The sequence below is a fragment of the Oryza glaberrima genome, chromosome 5 (genome assembly GCF_000147395.1).
Source record: "Oryza glaberrima chromosome 5, OglaRS2, whole genome shotgun sequence".
Classification (NCBI taxonomy): Eukaryota; Viridiplantae; Streptophyta; class Magnoliopsida; order Poales; family Poaceae; genus Oryza; species Oryza glaberrima.
Window position 1 is genome coordinate 25,484,221 of NC_068330.1, and position 19,623 is coordinate 25,503,843.

General features: G+C 44.5%; 3 protein-coding genes across 7 annotated transcripts; 1 reads left to right on the top strand and 2 right to left on the bottom strand.

Moving 5' to 3' along the window:
- Nucleotides 1-141: 141 nt before the first annotated feature.
- On the top strand, nt 142-8,384 carry LOC127773501 (uncharacterized). 2 transcript variants are annotated; one of them, XM_052299585.1, is made up of 10 exons: nt 142-563; nt 1,755-1,798; nt 2,864-2,933; nt 3,039-3,162; nt 3,766-4,406; nt 5,445-5,709; nt 5,779-6,058; nt 6,388-6,555; nt 7,208-7,699; nt 7,773-8,384. In XM_052299585.1, exons 1-10 carry the CDS (start codon nt 323-325, stop codon nt 8,031-8,033), a joined length of 2,586 nt encoding a protein of 861 aa, XP_052155545.1. In that variant the 5' UTR covers nt 142-322; the 3' UTR covers nt 8,034-8,384. The 2 variants fall into 2 exon arrangements, with proteins under 2 accessions (XP_052155545.1, XP_052155544.1); XM_052299584.1 differs by having other exon boundaries at nt 143-563; nt 5,439-5,709.
- Nucleotides 8,385-10,253: 1,869 nt separating this feature from the next.
- Nucleotides 10,254-12,358, bottom strand: LOC127774123 (carbohydrate-binding X8 domain-containing protein-like). Of its 4 annotated transcripts, XM_052300402.1 has the most exons (5): nt 12,059-12,358; nt 11,909-11,986; nt 11,192-11,686; nt 10,948-10,978; nt 10,254-10,832 (listed from the first exon to the last, which is right to left on the bottom strand). In XM_052300402.1, exons 1-5 carry the CDS (start codon nt 12,084-12,086, stop codon nt 10,604-10,606), a joined length of 861 nt encoding a protein of 286 aa, XP_052156362.1. In that variant the 5' UTR covers nt 12,087-12,358; the 3' UTR covers nt 10,254-10,603. The 4 variants fall into 4 exon arrangements, with proteins under 4 accessions (XP_052156362.1, XP_052156364.1, XP_052156365.1 ...); XM_052300404.1 differs by lacking the exon at nt 11,909-11,986 and having other exon boundaries at nt 11,192-11,683; nt 12,026-12,357; XM_052300405.1 differs by lacking the exon at nt 11,909-11,986 and having other exon boundaries at nt 10,255-10,832; nt 11,192-11,677; nt 12,026-12,356.
- A 4,128-nt stretch (nt 12,359-16,486) lies between these two features.
- Nucleotides 16,487-18,239, bottom strand: LOC127774474 (uncharacterized). Its single transcript, XM_052300732.1, has 2 exons — nt 16,879-18,239; nt 16,487-16,744 (listed from the first exon to the last, which is right to left on the bottom strand). The coding sequence occupies exon 1, from the start codon at nt 18,092-18,094 to the stop codon at nt 17,201-17,203; it is 894 nt and encodes a 297-aa protein (XP_052156692.1). The 5' UTR covers nt 18,095-18,239; the 3' UTR covers nt 16,487-16,744; nt 16,879-17,200.
- Between the last annotated feature and the right edge of the window lie 1,384 nt (nt 18,240-19,623).

Sequence of the window (19,623 nt, forward strand, 5' to 3'; positions counted from 1 at the left end):
TTCCCTGCCTGGGTAGATTTGTTAGGCATGGACAAACCCTAGGCAGGCACCATAGTTTTTGCAATACAGGAAACACACGAGTAGGGCAAAAATATTTAATATTTTATTACTCCTTTAGAGACAAAGAGAAGGTTAGGCTTGGGCGTGGTGTGGTGTTGGTGGGTGTGGGCAGTACACCAAACGGGAACAGGAGGCGGCGACGAGGGTTTTGCTGCTCCTCCCCTCCGCAAACCGTGTGCGCGGCGGCGACGCCACAGGGGGAGCTCGCCGCCTTCGGATCGAGAGGGAGGAGGGGCGGCGGAGCGGGTGGTGGGGAGGCGACATGAGAGGCGGGGGCGGCCGGGGCGGGGGCGGGGGCGGCGGTGGGAGGGTGCCCTTCTACGCCGCGGCGGCGGCGGCGGAGCCTCGGGCGGGGGATGCGGCCGCGATCCCGCCGGCGTCGAGGAAGCTGGTGCAGGGGCTCAAGGGGATCCTGACCGACCGCTCCGAGGCCGAGATCTACGCCACGCTCCTGGATTGCGGCATGGACCCCGACGTCGCCGTCGAGCGCCTCATCTCGCAAGGTATTATAGCCCCCGGTTTCTGGCGCCCGTCGTCGCCTAGGTTCCCCCCGGACGATTTTGAATTGTACAGGTTTATTTTGTTTTGCGGCGCGGTGTGCTTGTGAGAGGTTGGAGTACTAGGGTTTGATTTCGCGTGACGATTGCCTCGGACCTGGAGGAGTTGCGCTTTGAGCTAATCTGTTCCTTTATTGTTTTTAGTATTTTTGTCATGTTTCGGTGCTCTTGTAACTCCAAACTTGGACCTTTGCTATTGAATTGCCTGTCAATCTGGTGTTCTTTTTTTAACGCTGTACTTATCTGTATTCACTTGCTGTGAGTTTGATTGCATGGAGCTGCCTATGTGGGAAGCTAGTAATTCATATTGTTTTTACAATCAATGAAGCTTATATATTTTCCTGTGCAGAAGAATTTTTTTTCTTGGCTTGAGATGGAATTGGCTACCTATGATGTAGTAAGCAGATTCAGTTTAATATCTTAGTACGATGGGCTTGGTTTGTGTGCTTATTCAGGAACATGATGGTTTATCTATATATTAATATCTGCTGATTGTTTTCCATGTTTGAGTTGTGTGGTTGGTGTGTATAGATTGTGTGTTGGATGGAATTGCAACATGTTATTCAACTTAAGCTATACAATGATTTGGTTTTGGAAGCTTTCTTCATGCATTTTATTTACCTTTCTGTAGAGATCTATTTGCATTCATTATTATTTAGTGTTACTTTCTATCTGTTTAATGCTTGGTCTAGGTATATTGCTTTTTAGGAAGCTGGTAACTTTGAATTGTATCTGGAATTGCATCCAGTGGCATTTATCTATTTGTGTTGGGATATTTTTTTTTCTGTTGGAACTAGTGCATTAAAAGACAATTGTTTACCTCTGTTAGAAGCTAGTGTAACGAGAATAATTCCTTTCTTTGTTGGGAAGAAAGTGCTAGACTGCAAGCATAAAAGTGATACCTTAGGTGTTGGTCGCTTTTGTTGGCTGAAGGAGCTAATCAAAACTTGTCCTTTCCTTTTATTCCTGAGTGTCTTATTTGTCCTATACTCATGCAGTCATGCTCTATACAATGCTTACCTGTGCTATGTCATCTAGCTGATCTATTTCTAATAAATGCAGCATAGTATGGAACTATAGATCAAAAACATAATTCCATGTTGGTAGTTCCTCTAACTTATTTTCATGTCTGTTCAGATCCTTTTCATGAAGTGAGAAGAAAGCGTGACAAGAAAAAGGAGGTAAGCATATGAACTCTGAATTCTATATGCTGCCAGTTCTTAAGGAAATTCACTGTTTGGTTTTCCTCCCTGTTTATTTTGTGTGAGTTTTCCATCTCAATGCGAATATAGTGTCATTGATCACATACGAGTTAGAACTATGCTACATGCTAATTTACCGTTGTTGTTTGCCGCAATTCCTGATGAGTAGTACTGAATTTATTTCTCATTCTCATGATTTGTTTACAACTGTATGCCATTTTTAGGGACTAGGTCGTTTTGTATCAAATGCTTTGTTCTCGCGATACTGTATAAGTGTATTTGATGGCAGTTAAGTTCTCTTCAAGGGAAATTTTTATGTCATTAAATTGGACATGCTTTGCACATGCGCCGCCAACATTTTTATACTGAGACATATGCAACTACTCCATCAGTACACTTCTCACATACGCCATCATGTGACTGTGTCCAAGCCAACCGTTAGCACATGAAAAAAATTGATTTGACCCCTAGATGCTGTGTTGGTGGGACATCACATAAAGGGGGCAATCTGAGGTCTGAGAATTCTGTTATGAGTTCCAGATTTTGAAATCGTAATGTTGAAATTCTGATTTTGTGTAATCAAAATAATAATTTGAGATATTACGCTAAATTTCATTTATTTGAACTCCAAATTCAGACATTCAAAGTTGAAGTTAGCTTGATGTTTGATAATGTAGTTGAACTGAAATTGAAATTTGTTGGAAGTATGCAATTGGAGTTTTTGAGCATCATAGAATTCAAATTTTAGTCCTTTTAAGTTTTAAGCATTCTCTAGCCTTAGAGATGGCCCCCTTTAATCGCTGTCCCATCAACACATCACCCAGAGTCAAAGCCACCTTTTTTTTTTCACTTGCCTAATAGTTGGCCTGGATGGCATATGCCCCACAATGGTGTATATGAGAAGTGCACCAAGGTAGTAGTGTTATGTGTGAGTCTTTGAGAGCTTGCAAAAATTACTGAATATTATTGATCTCTGAAGTTTGTCCAAGTGACATTTCTATGCCATTTTTTGTTCTCCTAACAAACTCTTATTATTACATGTAGATCAAAGCACCTCAGGAAACCAGGCCTCGGCCATTTTATAAACCTGCATTTCGAGGATCTAAGACTGGAGGTAGTGTGCAACATTATGCATTATGACATGAAAATGAAATTTGTTTTTTTTTTTAAAAAAAATATATATAATGGGGGCACATTCTGTTACCTGTTAACATTTTAGGAGATTCAACTGGCAGTGGTAAAGGCCCTACCAAGAAAGAAACGGAGTTACATTCTCTTCCTAAATCATCAGTCTCTGATTCTGTGAAGGAAAGCAATCCAACTGAGAAGATTTCAGCAGCCGAGTAAGTGAGAGTTCTTGATTTTTGCATAGTGTTTTAGCCATATATTTCTTGTTTTCAGTTAATGTGCCTGGTTTCTATTTTTGTATATGTTATCCTTCGGTATTGTTGATTGATGCTCGACATTTTGTTCACTCTTCCTTTTGCTAATGGAAGCACTACAGAAATTACAGTGCATGTTTTGTCTGATGTAACATTATATTTTAATTAGATCTTTGTTAGCTGTCTTCCCAGTAGTATGATGCATGACCATCCAACAGTCTACAATTCTATTTTTGTTTATCTATGTGTAATAGTTTGGATGATTTATTCAGCTCCCGTAGGTAAACATGAGACTTACCAACTGCAGTGTCTTAACGGTGTCTGTTTTGTAATACTTTCTAGAAGGTGGATTTATCGGAATATCTAGTTTGTACATAATGGAGTCAGGATTTCTCCATATATGTTAATGAGTTTATGACCTAAAATTATACAACTACTAATGTCTTGGCAGAGTAGTTTGTTGTCTGGGAGACATCATGTGTAGTGTTCCAGAAATTTTCTTCTCTCTTTATCATGCACTTTTCATTTTTGTAGACCTCCTAACCTTTTATACTCATTTTTCAGCCATGCTACTATCAATGACAGTCTTATTTTATCAAGTGGCCAAGCTGATGCAAAGTCCACTCCTCTCCAGCCCCCTTCTCAAGTGAAGCATGGTTGGGGTGGGATGCCAGGGCGCCCTTCCATGGCTGATATTGTCAAGATGGGCAAACCCCAAGCTAAACCTGTGAGATCTGTTGCATGTAATACCGGGATGCCAACCATTGGTGGTTCAGTCATTTCCAATGCAACAAATCATACTTCAAAAGATTCACAAGACTTAGTTTTGCCTTCACAAGTGAACTCTGTTGCAACTGATAGAATACCAAATGGTACCAATGAGGTCTCCCCTGCATCTAATGACTCCTCTATTGATGTATTACCTCCCAGAGAGGGGTTGGAGGTGCCAGAATCTGTCGCCACAGTTAAACCTGGATCGTCAACTGCAGATGTTTACAAAGATGCAGTTGAAGAAGACATGGATTCTGATAAAAATAAGGAGATGAGTGCAAGCAATGCAGACGGTCGAACATCTTCAGGACCATATCCTGCATCTAGTAAAGAAGTACACTCAGAACATACTCAAATTGCCACCCATCACAATGACTTGATAGTGGAAACAGAGGACTCTCAGTCTGATGGCAATGCATTTGAGAATAACCGTGGTAGGTCATCTAAAATTGCCCCCACCTTTTTTATGACTTCATATGTATGCCTACACCAAATGCGAATATATATTCTAGAAATCTAGAACATAGATTTTGTGTTTCGGCATGGTATAGTTTTGTCTATAGTAACCAGAATACCCATCAAGCCATTGTTATTACATTGAATCGGAAGCAATCTGATTTTATTTTTGCTGGCGGCTTGATCTCTGCCTATTTGTCATTTGGCTTATGTGTTGGTGTTACTGTCTGACATGGATCTTAAGCAAGTTCCCATATCCAGCACTAAGCCCGTTTCTTTCTACTAGCTACTGCAAGTCTAAATCCGATACAATACTGTCTTAAATTTTTGCGTTTGCTTATATAACTACTAGTACTACTTAGGACTGGAACCACTGTCTCCATCAACATCTTGACTTTAGCATGAGACTATAAATCAAATCCTCATGATGAGTAATGAGTTCAATACAAATTATTTATTTTGAATCAAATACTCCCTCCGTCCCAGAATATAACAAGTTTTAGGGTTGGACACGATTATTAAGAAAGTAGGTAGAAGTGAGTGGCGGAGGGTTGTAATTGGATGAGTAGTGGAGGTAGGTGAGAAAAGTGAATGGTGGAGGGTTGTGATTGGTTGGGAAGAGAATGTTGGTAGAGAAGTTGTTATATTTTGGGACAAATCCTAAGGGCTAAAAGTTGTTATATTTTGGGACGGAGGGAGTACCTTTTAAGGTTGTTGCTCATTTACCCGAGAATGGACCAGTAGAAAGTTTGATATATTTTTATTTGTTCGTATGGCTCCAGCTATTCACTATTATTACCTTTTTATCCAATCTCTACTTGAACTACAACTTTTCATATTTTACGTTCTTACCAGGACCTTTTTATTATATCTTAGTGCAGCACCACGGCCTGAGAAGGTTCTGCATGTGCCTTTTTATATTACATTTTTACACTATATTTTCTAATTGGCTTTTCTGTTGGAAGTTACGAGCCTCCTTTCTAATTGTTTATGATAATCTATTTCCTTAGTTGCAGATTCAGAGGGAAATATGTCTGCTACTGACAAACAGTTTGAACAGTTGATTCTACATGAGGAAAAAAAATCAAAATCATCTGAAGATAACCCAGCTGTAATAATTCCTGATCATCTTCAGGTTTCAAATGCTGATTGTGCACACTTGACATTTGGTAGTTTTGTGTCTGGAACACTTGATGCGCCAGTCTCCTTGAAAACTGCCAATGGTGATGAGGAGGTTGCAGCAGTTTCTGATAACCATTCGATTGATCAGTCAGATGTCAGGTATGTATTTGTCTGTCGCATTCTTCACTTCTTTTCAAACATCATGTAACATCTATTTCCATTTTTCAGAATCCATGAGTACGAAAATAAGGATACAGTAGCACCTGCAGCTGACGAACATGTTGCCTCTTCAACAAAAAGTGACACGGAGAATGTTGATGTTGCACCTGTACAACAGCCTGAATTGAGAACAGCCAATTTAATAGATGTTCCAAACAACACCATGTACAATAATTTATCAACCTCTGATTATGCAACTCCAAGTGCAGTGCAACCAGATTCTTCCACACACATTTATCTGCAAGAACATCGACAATTGCAAAACATTTCCCCTCTCTCTAGCTTTATGGTATTGGCTTCTTTTTGTTTTATTAAATAATTTTACATTGATACCTTATTAGTAGTTTCCATATGGAATTATCTACATAAAAAATTCGGAATTGTGGTTTTTATTTTGTATAAGCCCCATTTAATTTAGTTTCTGCAAGCATATCTGTCAGTGCATCCCCCAGTGCATGTTCTCTAAAATAATGGAATTAACTCCATCTAGATAGAGATACATTACTTCACTGATGAAGAAATCTGTGGGCGCATTTCTGTTTCACTGTTGATGATATATTATAACCATTAACACCTATCTTTTCTTCACTGAGAAGCTTATTTTACTTATCTTTGCAGCAAGGAAATATCCCGAATGGACTATTGCCACCAGCACTTCCACCTTTGCGTGACTTTGATCCTGCTTTCTCATTATTACTTACTAACCCACCATTGGCTACGATGGTTCATGGCACAACATCATCATCCATGGGCAATGCAACTACTGTTTCTACACAACCACAAGAGGTGTGGAACAGCTCATTGAATAATTGGACTTTTTATCTACTTCATACTTCCATGCTATCTTTTGGGTCATAGAATCAATTCATAAACTAGGTTTACTCTTTGAATAGACATAGTAGCATACATATTTGTTCTGATAAACGGCATTTATGGTTATTGATGAACTTAAACCTGTGGTTTGATGAGTTTAATCAAGTACACGGGTATTTCTCCTCGTTGCATGGTTTTGCTGATGATTTCGCTTGATGGCTTCATGATGCAACTAACCTGTATAGCTTCATGCTATACAACTGTTTCTTTTGTTAACTTTGTCGTGAAGGCACTATTAATAAGCCAGAGACCAGGCAGTAACTAATCGAAATTTGGTTAAGTTTGGTCACATCATTTGGCGAAGTTCCATTTGCATAGCATTTGTTTTGTTATGTTTTTTTTTAAGCCTGCTTTGCTGTCAAAACTGTACATACTACAAAAGTCACGCTTCAACCTTTGGCTCATCATTTTCTCGCAATAGTAAACACATACCTCATCAAGCTGTACTTTTTTATCCTCATTTTATTGAGGTTTATCTTGTGCTTTGTGAATATATTTTCTGCCTTATTTTTCTTTTGGATTGTTTACCTGTGTATCATTGTTCTTGTGGTGTCGGCTCTTGCAGATTGTGAATCCAGGTGCTTCATCCAACCCTCAATTGAATCAATCTCAGCCAAGCACCAGCACCAGCATTGCTTCTGGTCCTCCACTCCCTCAGCATCTCACGCTTCACCCTTATGCTCAAGCAACTCTTCCTCTTGGGTATGCAAGCATGATTGGCTACCCATCTCTAGCCCCAAGTTATACATATCTCCCGCCTCCTGCCTTTCAGCAACCATACATGAACAGTGGCCTATTCCACCAGGCAGCAGCTGCAGTTCCCAATTCCAGTGTAAAATATCCTTTGCCACAGTACAAAGGCAATGTTTCCCTTGCGAGCTTACCCCAGCAAGCCTCACTGCTCTCAAGCTATGTTGGGGGCTTTGGAGCTGCAAGCAGCATGCCAGGAAATTTTGCCCTGAACCAAAGCACACCATCAGCAACCGCTGCTCCTGGGTTTGATGGAACAGTGCCCGCGCAATACAAAGAAGGGAATCAATTTGTATCTCTTCAGCAGGTAACTACCATGGCACTTAAATTTGTACAAGCATGAATTCAATAGCAATCTAACTTCCGTAAATTTCTTGCAGAGCGAGAACGCTGCGATGTGGATGCATGGTGCCAGTTCGCGAACAATGCCACCTCTTGCAGCAAATGCCTTGTATGGCTATCAAGGGCAGCAGGGTCACCAGGGCGGCCTTCGGCAGGGGCAGCTGCCTTCACAGTTTGGTGCTCCACTTGCACCGACACAGCCCGGCCTGGGCCATGAGCACCGGAACCCTAGTGACGGCAACTTAAGCTCTGCTGCCGCTGCCGCTCAGGCTAACCAAATGTGGCCAAATAGTTACTGACCCAGCCTTTGAAACCCTTTTGAGTGTGTGGTCCTGTTGTGGTGCGTGCTACGTCAGAGATGCCATGCAATGCTTTTGGCCTGATTCAGGCGCCTGAATAGCAACTGTGTATATGAGTTGCTATGTCGACATTTTGGAGAGGCAGAGGAGATGTATGTTTGATCATCATGTTCTACTACCCTTAGCATTTTCTAGGATGGCCTAAAACTGTAGCTCTATTTATTTATATTCTGATAGAAAGGACCGTTCTTTCTCAGTTTGTTTTGTTCTTCCGTTTACATATCATGTAAACAATAAAACTGAGATATCTAACAAAGCAGCACCATGAATGAATTTCAAGGAAGCAAAGGATGAGCTAGCTTTGTATCACCTGTGTTGCGTGCTTTTGCTTCTTTTTTCCCCTTGTTTCGTTTATTATCGGCAATGGCGTGTCATAAGCTGTAACTAATTGGTGGTGATTCGATAAGGGAAGTAGAATGAATGCAATAATATCCTTTGCCTGTAATTGCTTTAACCATAATGAAATGTTTAACATCCGTTAATAAGTGTTTAACCTGCATCGCATATGTCCAATCGGTCAGAAACAACACATTCTCATACTCCGAACTCCTCCAGCCTCCTTTGCTTTTTTTTTTTTTGGCAAAATGCTTATGGCGCTGTTTGGAAAGCTTAAAATTATGAAAAGTAACTGGTGAGAATTTAGAGAAGCAGGGAAAACGGCTTCTGGTTTTTAGTTTATTTTCTAAATTTTACAACTGCAGCTTCTTAAAATTTGAGTAAATATCTGGATTGTTTGGAGGGCTTTTGACAGTGGTAGTTTTAAGAAAAATCTCTCCAGCTGCCAGAAGCTCCCCAAGCAGGCTTTATACCCAGTGCCCATGGTCATGGGATTGGTGTCAACCTGCTTCTCCTAGCTCTTCTGACCAAGGCTGTGTTTAGACCCAAAGTTTGGATCCAAACTTCAGTCCTTTTTCATCACATCAACTTGTCATACACACACAACTTTTTAGTCACATCATCTCCAATTTCAACCAAAATTCAAACTTTGCGCTGAACTAAACACAGCCCAAAACATATTATGCGCATTAATTTTGCAGAGCCGTCTCTGCTTTCTGGTTGTTGCATCAGTACAAGTACCAAAATACTACTCCACCAAGCTTGTACTGATTTGATCTTGAAACAGAAGCTTGGATCCTCAAAGACACCGTTGCCACGAGGAGGCATGCCAGAGCTTGGTATTTGGATCCGGTGCAGTGTTCTGCTGCTGCCGGTGACGACGAAGTCGCAGCTTGTCTGGACGGTCTCGCCGGACTGGATGGCAGAGCAGCGCCGCCGTGCTCGCCATGCACCAGCTCCCGCGGCCACCGGGTTCGCCAGCGACGGGTTCATCGACGTATAGTGGGGGTTCGTGGCCGGGTTATCCACCAGGACGGAGGCGAGCGGCGAGGTCACGTCTCGTTCCAGCATGTCGTTCACCGACTCCACGCCGGCGAGCTGCCGCGACGGGTCGTGAAATCGTGATGTTGCTACCAGCGCTGCTCCATTGTGACTGTAATTGTTTTGAACCACCCCTAATGTTTAAGGTTTAAGGGTTTAATCTGAACCGCATATGTTAAATCTAACGATTACAAGCAACCCAGGTGGTTCGGATTTTTGGACTCCGAACGACTCTGGCCCTCATGTTCAATCTTAACGGTTGTCGTGGAACAAGAATTTGAACCCACTTTTAAAGTAAAACAAGAATTTGAACGACTCGGCCACTCCTCGCTCCTCGCGGCCCATATCTGATCGAACGGTCACGAGCAACCAAGGGGTCCGAGATTTAATCTCCGACGGTCTCTCCGGCCTCGTAGCCGGTGAGATCTGGTCGGCGCCGGCGCATGCAGACGAGGAAAATGGGGGAGGCAGAGGCGGTGGATGCCATCGTTCTGCAGGAATTCTTCGCCGGTAAGTGGTAACCTGCACGGCGTGGTCGCCGTCGCGTTCCCATGACCGGCAGTGGCGACCAGTGGCGCTGTGGCGGCCTCGGCCTCGGCGGCGCCACTCACACCAGCATCTCGGTTGGTTGCTCTTCCAGATTCATCTCTTTGCACTGAAATACTCCCCCCGTCTTTAAATATAAGTGTTTTTGGTTGGATGTGATATATCTTAGTATAACGAATCTGGACATGTTTTATGTCCAGATTCATTGTATCATTATACGTCACATTTAACCAAAATCCCTTATATTTAGGGACGGAGGGAGTAGTTTCCTTCATGTGTCTGTGTTCGTCTGAGTAGAGGAATTGTTTCTATATGTAGGTGAACGCAAAAGTTCAGCTCAATGTTCTTACTGATTACTACTAGTAACTACATACAGCACCACATGCTACTATTTCTACAGCTAGGAGAAGTCGATCTATCTATCAATCTTGCCGGCCTGCTTCTCCTAGCTCATCTGACCAAAACATATTCTGCACATTCATTTCTCTGCTTTCTGCTTGCATCAGGGCAACTGTGCGAGTACCAAAACATCCACCAAAGCCGTGCAGTTTCTACAGATTTGAATCGTGAAACAGCAGCTTGGATTCTCACTTGTACAGGTTCAGAGAAACCGTTGCGACGACGCACGCCAGCGACAGGAGTGTTTCCTTGCTGCCGGCCATGGCCGCGGCGGCGCCGATGTTGTCGTTGTAACCCGGAGGCGACATGGACCCGTACAGCGGAGGGGAGTTGTTGCCGAATCCAGGAGGAGAGTTGTCGTAGCCACCGAAAGCTGGGTTCGTCGGCGTCGACGTGTTCAGAACCGAAGCACCGGTGCTGCCGATTCGATCGCACAAAGAAAACAAGAGAAGCAAAAAGAATTTTCAGCGAAATTCACATGCTGCTTCTTTCTTGTTTATTTGTTTCAGACTTTGAGTTGCTAGGATTTTACCTCGTCGATGGGTACTTGCACGATGAGGAGCCTGCAGAATTGCAACGAGAGGTGAATGGATCCGTCAGTCAGGAGATGGATTCTAATAGCTCGAGTGGGCATCCACCCGTTTATTGCATATTAACTAAATGGCTACGATTTTTTTTAAAAAAATCGACACAACATGCAAGTTCAAATTCAACTTGTACGAGTTGTCACTGATCATGCTCTTGCTCTGCTAGAGAAGGGAAATTTGGTTGCTTACTGGGATCGGTGCTGGTGAGGATGGCGGTGCCGGCGAAGTCGCAGCTGGTCTGGACGGGGTTCTTCTGGTAGTAGCTGTTGAAGGCGAACGACGCGTGGTCGTGGACGGTGTTGGGGTTGAAGCAGCCGCCGCCGGACTGGATGGCGGAGCAGTCCACGCCGCCCTGCCCGCACGCGTAGTCCAGCGCCACCTGCAGCGCCGCCGTGCTCGCGCTCGGGCTCGCCACGCACCAGCTCCCGCCTCCGCCGCCGCCGCCGCCGCCCGCGGCCACCGGGTTCGCCAGCGACGGCGTCGTCTGCGTCCCCGGCATTGCCGCCGGGTTCGTCGTCGACGTCACGGTGGGGTTCGCCGCCGGGTTATCCACCGGGACGGTGGCGAGCGGCGAGGTCACGTCCCGCTCCGGCGTGCCGTGCGCCACCTGCGCGGCGAGCCGCCGCGACGCGTCGTGATGCGCTTGTGTTGCTACCTGCTCTGCTCCTCCTCCCCCTGCAGCTTCTTCAACCAAAGCATAGCTCATTGTGAGTAGTTTTCACTTCATATTTCCATATTTATTTTTGTTAAATTAAGCAAAAGCACACTTGACACTTGTGTTTACTAATCTGTGATAAAAGCATGTGTTTGTCTGTTGCTGTGACATGACACTCTGTTCGTCAGCTTCAACTAGTAACTAATTTAACTAAACGGAATTAAACAAACAAACAATTTATTCATTCTAACCTAGCAAAAAATTTCTTCCAAGCAGAATCAGCAGTAGTAACACCATCACCTCAAATCCTAAAACAACAAGACAGAAAGCTACACAAAGACACAAACTTGGTCAGTAACTAAACTCACCATGGCTGAAGAGGAGTAGAACAAGGAGCCAACCCAAGCAATGAACTCGCCAAAGATCCATGGCACAATCTTTGCGAAAAGCTCTACTAAGAACACCACCAAGAGTGATAAAAAGCTTTGGCTTGCTCAGCTCTAGCTGCAAGTAGGAGTGTGCTGATTCAGGAAAGCGTTAAAGCGAGCTAGCTGCTGCCTCACTCTTGTAGCAAGTGCATCTCCTGATGCTGATAAGCATCAGCATAAGCATGTCTTGAGAGAATAATCTCGAGGTTTTTTCTTTTCTTCCCCGAGTGGAGGGGTCAGGGGAATAAGAGGAAACTTGGGCCGGGAGGCTAAGAGCTTTGCAGGATCACGCAATTTCGAGATAATTGTGAGCAGCATGCAATAGATTAAGCAAAAGTGGCAGGAAAGTAAAAAAGAAAGGTTGGGTGAGTTGGGAGGTGAAAGAAGAGAAATTTGTTCTCTGTGGGGTGCTTTCATGATGGCTTTGCTATGATGATCCATGGATTTTCCATTTGGCACGCAGCCGGGCGCACCGGGATTAGAGCGAATATTTTCAGATTCGCACGCTAATTATGTATTCTAGTATCAGGTTTACGCAGTACTTATACTGCCAGAACACAAAAGTATTCAGATATTCAGTCAGAACCCCTTCAAAATTCAGTCATGGTATGGTATACGAATGTAAAATATTTCCCTTTCAAATTGAATACAGGAATTCTTTGACAGGTTCACCGGTTTCGATGTTTTGAATAGCAGAACATGCACTTTTTAGCCGATGCTGCCTGCCTCTCCTTTTTATATTTTTTTACAGTGCAAGATGATCACTTGATGATCAAAGAATGCATGGAAATGGAAAAGTTGGGTCACCTGGAGCAAGTTCGGTCTGAATCGCGTCCAGCTTCCAAACTTTGCATCTCCTTTTGGGCTCCTCGAGCAGCTGCACAGATCGTAGAAAAAGCTCGTAGATTTGCTTTTTGTCCCCTCGAATTGGTGTTGCGCTCTAGGCGCCGTCGATGAACGTGCTTGCATTTCTGAACTCCCAGCCAAATTAGTATAGCACTGAACAAACCTAATACCAATAGTGCCTCTGCCTCGGCTCTATGCAGAATCACACTAGCAAGCTGGTCTAAAGGCAAGGAATGTATAGTGCCATCTGATTAGCTACTTAACCCACTGGGCACTGGTCATTGTTCTCATGGACTTTCAGGTGCAAAGTTTGGTGCTGAAACTTCTGAACATTAGAATAATGAAGGTCCTTAGATGTGACTCATTTTGCTTGGCAATTTTTAGACATTCATAAACAACTAAACAAGTAAGATTGGAAGATGTAGAACCAATGGAAATGGAACTGAACCCTCATGATTCCTCTTGTTATAGTGGACTTTGCCAGTACCCAGTGGCAATCATGGTCAATTAGCGATAGCAATCATGGGTCCAACAAACATACAAACTAATCAGTAGCACCTCATATAATGTTATCTTCATCCTGTTAAAAAAAAAATTGAACTTCAGTAAAAAGGAAAAGTTTGAAAGATCAATCTACATGCTAACAAGACACCGCAGCCGCCTCCTAATTATTCTACTATCAATTGCTTTGATCTAGAATTCATCCTCGCCAGTTGATTACCAGATGATTAAAAAAAAAGTCATGTGCATTCAATTTTGTTCACTAGGCCTCTAACTGCTCTTATGTCATCACAAGGCTCTGCCATGTGGTTGGACAAATACTGGATTTATTGTTTCTCTTGAACCGGTCTATCAATCATGAAACATTGTATTTCAAATTATCTGCTGTGCAGAATAATAATAATAATAAATCTGAAAGCACTAACAAGGCAGATTCTTTACACATTTGATGTGGCTTGCTTAAGATATTCCAATATGGAATTCAGTACTCTCTTGGATATGCCACACAGCACAGCTATATACTACCTCAATTTTTAAATATATGATGCCATTTACTTTTAGATATGAGGTCTGATCATTAGTCTTACTAATAAAAATATGGAAGTATTGTGACTTGTTTTATCATTAAAGATACTTAATCATGACTTATATTATTGCATATTTGACAAAAATCTTGAATAAGACAAAAGAATACTTTACGCTAGATATGGAGAAGGAACAGGATATGAGCAGACAAGACGAAGACACGATGTCATAATTCATGAACCATCTGAACCCACCCGATTTGTGCCTGAAACTGATGGAGCTAGCTCTGACCTTTGCCGGAGAAAAATGGCCCTGCTTTGGCACTTGGCACTCAGCTATGCCGTCCAAGGAGATAGTACATTAGGCACAGGACAGAGGAGGCTGCGAAGAGATCACCGGAGAATGTGGCATTCCGATTTCCGAACCCGCCGGTCTCGACAGTGCCCGGCAATAAGCCAAGAACGCGGCGGATGACCGCTGGCAACGGCCCGGTGATTCGACGACCAATGCACTGTGGATCGCCGGAGCTCCGCCGCATGGTTGCAGAAAGCGGACAAGGCACAATGGACGGCACGATCCATCTAAGATCCTGAAATTTTACTTGCAAACAACAAACATCGGATGCAGGTCCTCTGCAGTAAATGCAGAGAACACTGTTTGAACAGTGATATGGGAGTCCCTGCTTAGATCCTTTTCATTGCTACCGGCCCATATTTTGCACATAAGACCCTCTTCCGGTCCGCTATTATTCCGAGCGGTCCGGTATATTTGCAGATGAACCCTAGAGTCTCTGTATCTGATAGTTACAGTGGTAAAGAATGTTTGGTTTCAATTATGAGGTCCCGTGTTTCTCCCTCCAAATCTCATTTTTGTTTTTAACTAACATGAAACCATGCCAAACAATTAGGTTTAAAAAAAAAGCCATGCCAAACAATGGATGGAGACGATGATTGCTTGAGGGTAATGGTGATGGCCCGCTGCTAAACCGTGGATGCCACTTTTTGCATGACAGCTTGAGATATTTGAAAATGAGAAAGAAATATATGACAACGACGACGACGACACATTTGAGGCTTTGGGCTGAATCCACAACGAACTTCTCGGATAAGAATTGAGAAAGGCTGTATGTCCCAAGGCCCAAAACTCTTCAATCTACATACGTGAGATGAGCAGGAAGAAGAGATTAGAGATTCGGTCACTTATGTCCCTTCCATCCAATTTGAATTTGAATTCTTCCAAAGGTCATTCACAAATCGATCCGGGAATTCCCGCCCCGGCAATGGCCTTCTAACCGTTTGCGTTGTGTAATCAAAACTCTGCTTTCTTCTAATATATATTGACTATATATATTTTTTGCACGTTCGTGAAAAATCGATCTGGGAATTGAAATTCTGGAAAGGTAAGCGGCCAGTTCTATCGGCCATCTGGTTCTGAATTCTGAAGAACGGTTCGTTCAGAAAAGAATTTCAAAGAAAGCGCCGAAATGAGCTCGACTGCTATCAGGTCTACCTGGCTAGTACTTCTAAATTCAAGAATTTCCAGCGAGACTTCTGTCAGTTTGCAATAATGCCAATATCTTAAATTCTTCCTAGTTTTTTTATGCAATGGAATAATTCTCTGTAGCTTCCAACTCAATAATTCATTTCGTTAATCCCATCGTCCTAACACAATAATTCCAATATCTTAATTCTCTGTACTACTTCTGTAGCTTCCATTACTGAATCATGGACACACAAACCACGTCAAAAATAAATATATATTAAGGACACAAAAGCCATGTCCACAAGCAAAGATGAAAGACCCGACGACGACCGAATCAAAATCAACACCAGAATATAAATAAGGAAACCAAGCAATTGTTGACAGACATTGTAGCTATGATGAAGCTGCAGACAGTTAAGTATGGGTTTTGTGATCCAAGATGTACAAGGGCCCAACAATCTTCCAGCCAGACAGGTAACTGCCTCACTGATTGATGAAAATAAATTGGACCCGTACTTGTGGTGAGATCCATTGCTTTTACTACTTGTGGACTTGTGGTGAGAAGTAGTCAGGATTCGTCTCTGGAAGACAATGGCAGCCGTCAGTTTTCTGTGGCAGCTAGAGGAAGACAAAGTGCATTAGTGAGTGACCCGTGGTAATTTCCACATATTTCACCTTTTTTTTTCGCGAACGTGTGAAAGTATTGCACATCAACATATTATTAGAGATTTCACATCGTTAGCTTCAGAAATCTCCATCACTGAGTTTTGGTCTGGAAATACACTCCTCACATGAGTTCATGACTTGACAAACACTTTGCTCATCTATATCATTTTTTGCCAAGATTTGACCTTTTCTTCTTCAGAATCTGCGGTGTCTTTGTTTTGTTATATATATTGAGGAGTATTATTGGAATGTCAGCTGCGTGCTGCACGAGATGGAACAATTCAAAGGCAAGTTGCAGAAAAAAGAGCAACCCATGTTACTGGTTTTTGAGTGCAAACTACAAACAAGCTCACATGCTGAAAATTTGAATACGCAACATTCTCTTTCTCACAAAAGTATGTGCACGTTTCACCGCTTTAGGCAAGCCTGTCACCCCTAAACAAAATCTTCTGCTGCTGCTGCTGGACAAGCAGATGCAACAGTAGCCACTCCCATTCCATGCCGTCCATCTGTCCAGATGGGTCATGGCCATGGGCTACCACAATGAACAAGACAGCCAAAAAACACTGCAGCCTCAGCTTTGATCTGATTGTTTTCATGTCATCTCAAGATATCTTCTTCACCTGTTCGTCCATGAAACTGCGAATGGACGAAAGCGATGTTGAATGAAACGATAACTAGGTCACCAACAGGTGGGCCCTCGTGTTGGGTTGGTCTCAGATTTTTTTCATTTATATATATTTTTTTGGCTAGGGGGGTCTTAGATTATTAACCTCTCGAAGCTTCTCGTATCATTACCGATCACCATGCTCCCACCTAAACAGAAAAAATCTGCTAGTAATTAACATCATACATTCATACACTATAATTTAATTCGGATGTACAAAGGACAGGGTTAATTTAATCTGATTAACCCACAGTAATGACATACAAAATAGCTTGGACAGCGACCGGTAATTCGCCTTCAACCACGATTAGAGGCGAGGTAATGACCCACCCCATACTTAATTATCGTCGCTAATAGTGGATTAATTACATGGGAAGCGACGCGCGTGGATGCGTGATACCCAAACTGCCCTTGCCTTGCTTGCTGCCTCACATTGCCACCCTGGACCCGTCGCCGGCTGACGTGGAGCCAGCCAGCGCGGCCGGTGGTTGCTGCTGAGTCAGCGCCGCCGCCGCCGCCGCCGCGCGGTACGCGGCGCAGACCGGCCGGGCGGGCACGCCGAGCGCGGCGTCCATGGCGGCGTCGCTCCACCGGTCCCTCATTGCGCGGTTCAGCCGCGCGACGAACCCGCCGCGGCGGCGCTCCAGGTGCCCCAGGAACCGCGCCGACATGCAGTGCGGGGCGTCGTCGTCGTCGTCGTCGTTAGCCGGCGAGGCCTCGACGGCGTCGGCGCCGGAGGCGAGGTAGTCCACCATGGCCTCCGTGACGAGCGCCGGAGCGGCGCCGCGGCCGTCCCACAGCCACATGCGCGCCACGGCGCGGCGCACCGCGTTCGCCACGGCGTCGGCGGCCTTGTCGCTGGCGGGGTGCATGAGCCTGGGGCTCAGAGAAATGACGTACTCCCCGGGAGCCACACCGGCGGCGATCACCGTCGCGTCGTCGTCGTCGGTGAGGTTGTGCCCGGCCATCCTGACGGTGACACGTGTGACCTGCTTGCGCGGGAACGACGCGTCCGGGAACAGCGCCGCCTCCACGCCGCGGTTGGCGTAGTGGAGGATGCGCTCCGCCTTGCCATTGGACACGAAGAAGAGGTCGAACCGCCGGCCGGCGACGGTGTCGCGCGGCGCGGCGTTGACGATGTCGACGTGGAAGCCTTTAGAGGCCTCGTGCCGCGCGAACAGTGAGACAGAAGCGACGGCGAGGACGGCCACGACGCGGGCGACGATGCTGGCGGTGGAAGGCGAGGAGGAAGACTCGTCGGCGGTGGCGCCGGAGGAGGAGGAGGAGGCGGTGGCGAGGGGGAGGAGGAGAGGAGCCTCCATTGGTGGGTGGAAGGAGACAAGGAAGGCCAGCGAGGCAAGCAAGCTTGGTGATTGTAAGTGAGGGAGATTTGAGATTTTTCGCGCGTTATTTAATGGAGAAGCTTAACGTCGGAAGCGATTAGTTTTTGGGTTAGGTGTTTGATGCTTCATTTCGTCAGCTTGCAGATATTCGCGCGGGGCTGCGCAGCGCAGGGGGAGTATGGTCATTTTTCTCCTGTTTTCTGGCGATCTCTAGTTTATTTTGTCCCATGATTTATTGATTTGGACCCACAAGCCACTACTACCACCACAGAAATCACCGGCCATTTCATCACAGTATCACACAACTCAAGCCGCTAATCTGACCAGTGACTACCTTGTAATCCTCGGCTTCCACCTCTAAAAAACTCACATCTTCCATGATATTTTCCTCGCAAACACATTGGCTCAAATTATGAAGATTAAGTATTTTACGTAAAACGAGATGGTATTAACGTATGATTAATTGAGTTTTAATTATTATAAACTTGAAAAACAGATTAATTTGATATTTTAGAGTGAAACACATCGTTTAGCATCTTGAAAAGCATGTCACAAGTATCTAAAATTTTATCCAATTTTTATTGGAGAGTATTTAACCAGTTTGATAGATACACAAATTGTTTTTTTAGAATAAACGATTTACGCATACACCACTATATATGCCACATCATACTTCCATGGATACGTCCTCTAACACATGTTCAAAGAATCGAAATCAATAACATATTTTTTTTATCTTATTAAATCATATTGAAATGTTATTTGTATGTGCCTAATATTGATAGACCACACAAGTTTTGTTTATGCACAAACAAACGTTTACCTCAGTGTCAGATTGCAGCAGCTAATACCCATATCCTAATTGTTTGGCGCGTAGCCAGCCTGTGCTGGAGAAAAACCGCGCCGCCGCGCACCTCCTACCTGGAAGTTGGGCAACAACCGGTGGGCGGCGTGGGCGCCAACGCCATGCACACCACCACCCTTTGCGCTTGCGGCCCTGCCTTCTGGTGCGCCAAGCCTGTAGTCCCCGCCACGCCACGCCACGGCGTCGCGCGGCGCGGCGCGGCGGCGCACGGCGCGGTGGTGGTCTCTCGTCTCGATCGGTCCCTCAAAACTAGCGGCTGAGACTGTGCGGCTGCCTGTGCACGGTGGCCTTTTGGCCTTGGCGGATGATGGCATTCTGCCAATAATCCACGAGAGTTCTGCACATGCATCCAGCGAGTCTCCACGTACGGCTCCTGTCGGTTAACGGTTATTGCCTTGTCAACTGAAAGAAAGCTCCAAAAATTTCAGAGACTTGCAGAGCTGGATCTGTACTCCCAAGCAGCTCCCACTTCCCAGCATGATCGTTTTAGCTGGTCCAAAAAGCGCAGGATCAGGTCCAAAAGCACAGGTCATCAATCAATTAGCGCCTCAAGTAGCTGAAGCTCCGGTGAACGAGTACGAGGGTGGTCCAATGGATAAACCAAAAGTACCATGCTGCATGCATATGGAGAAGGAGAAAGAAA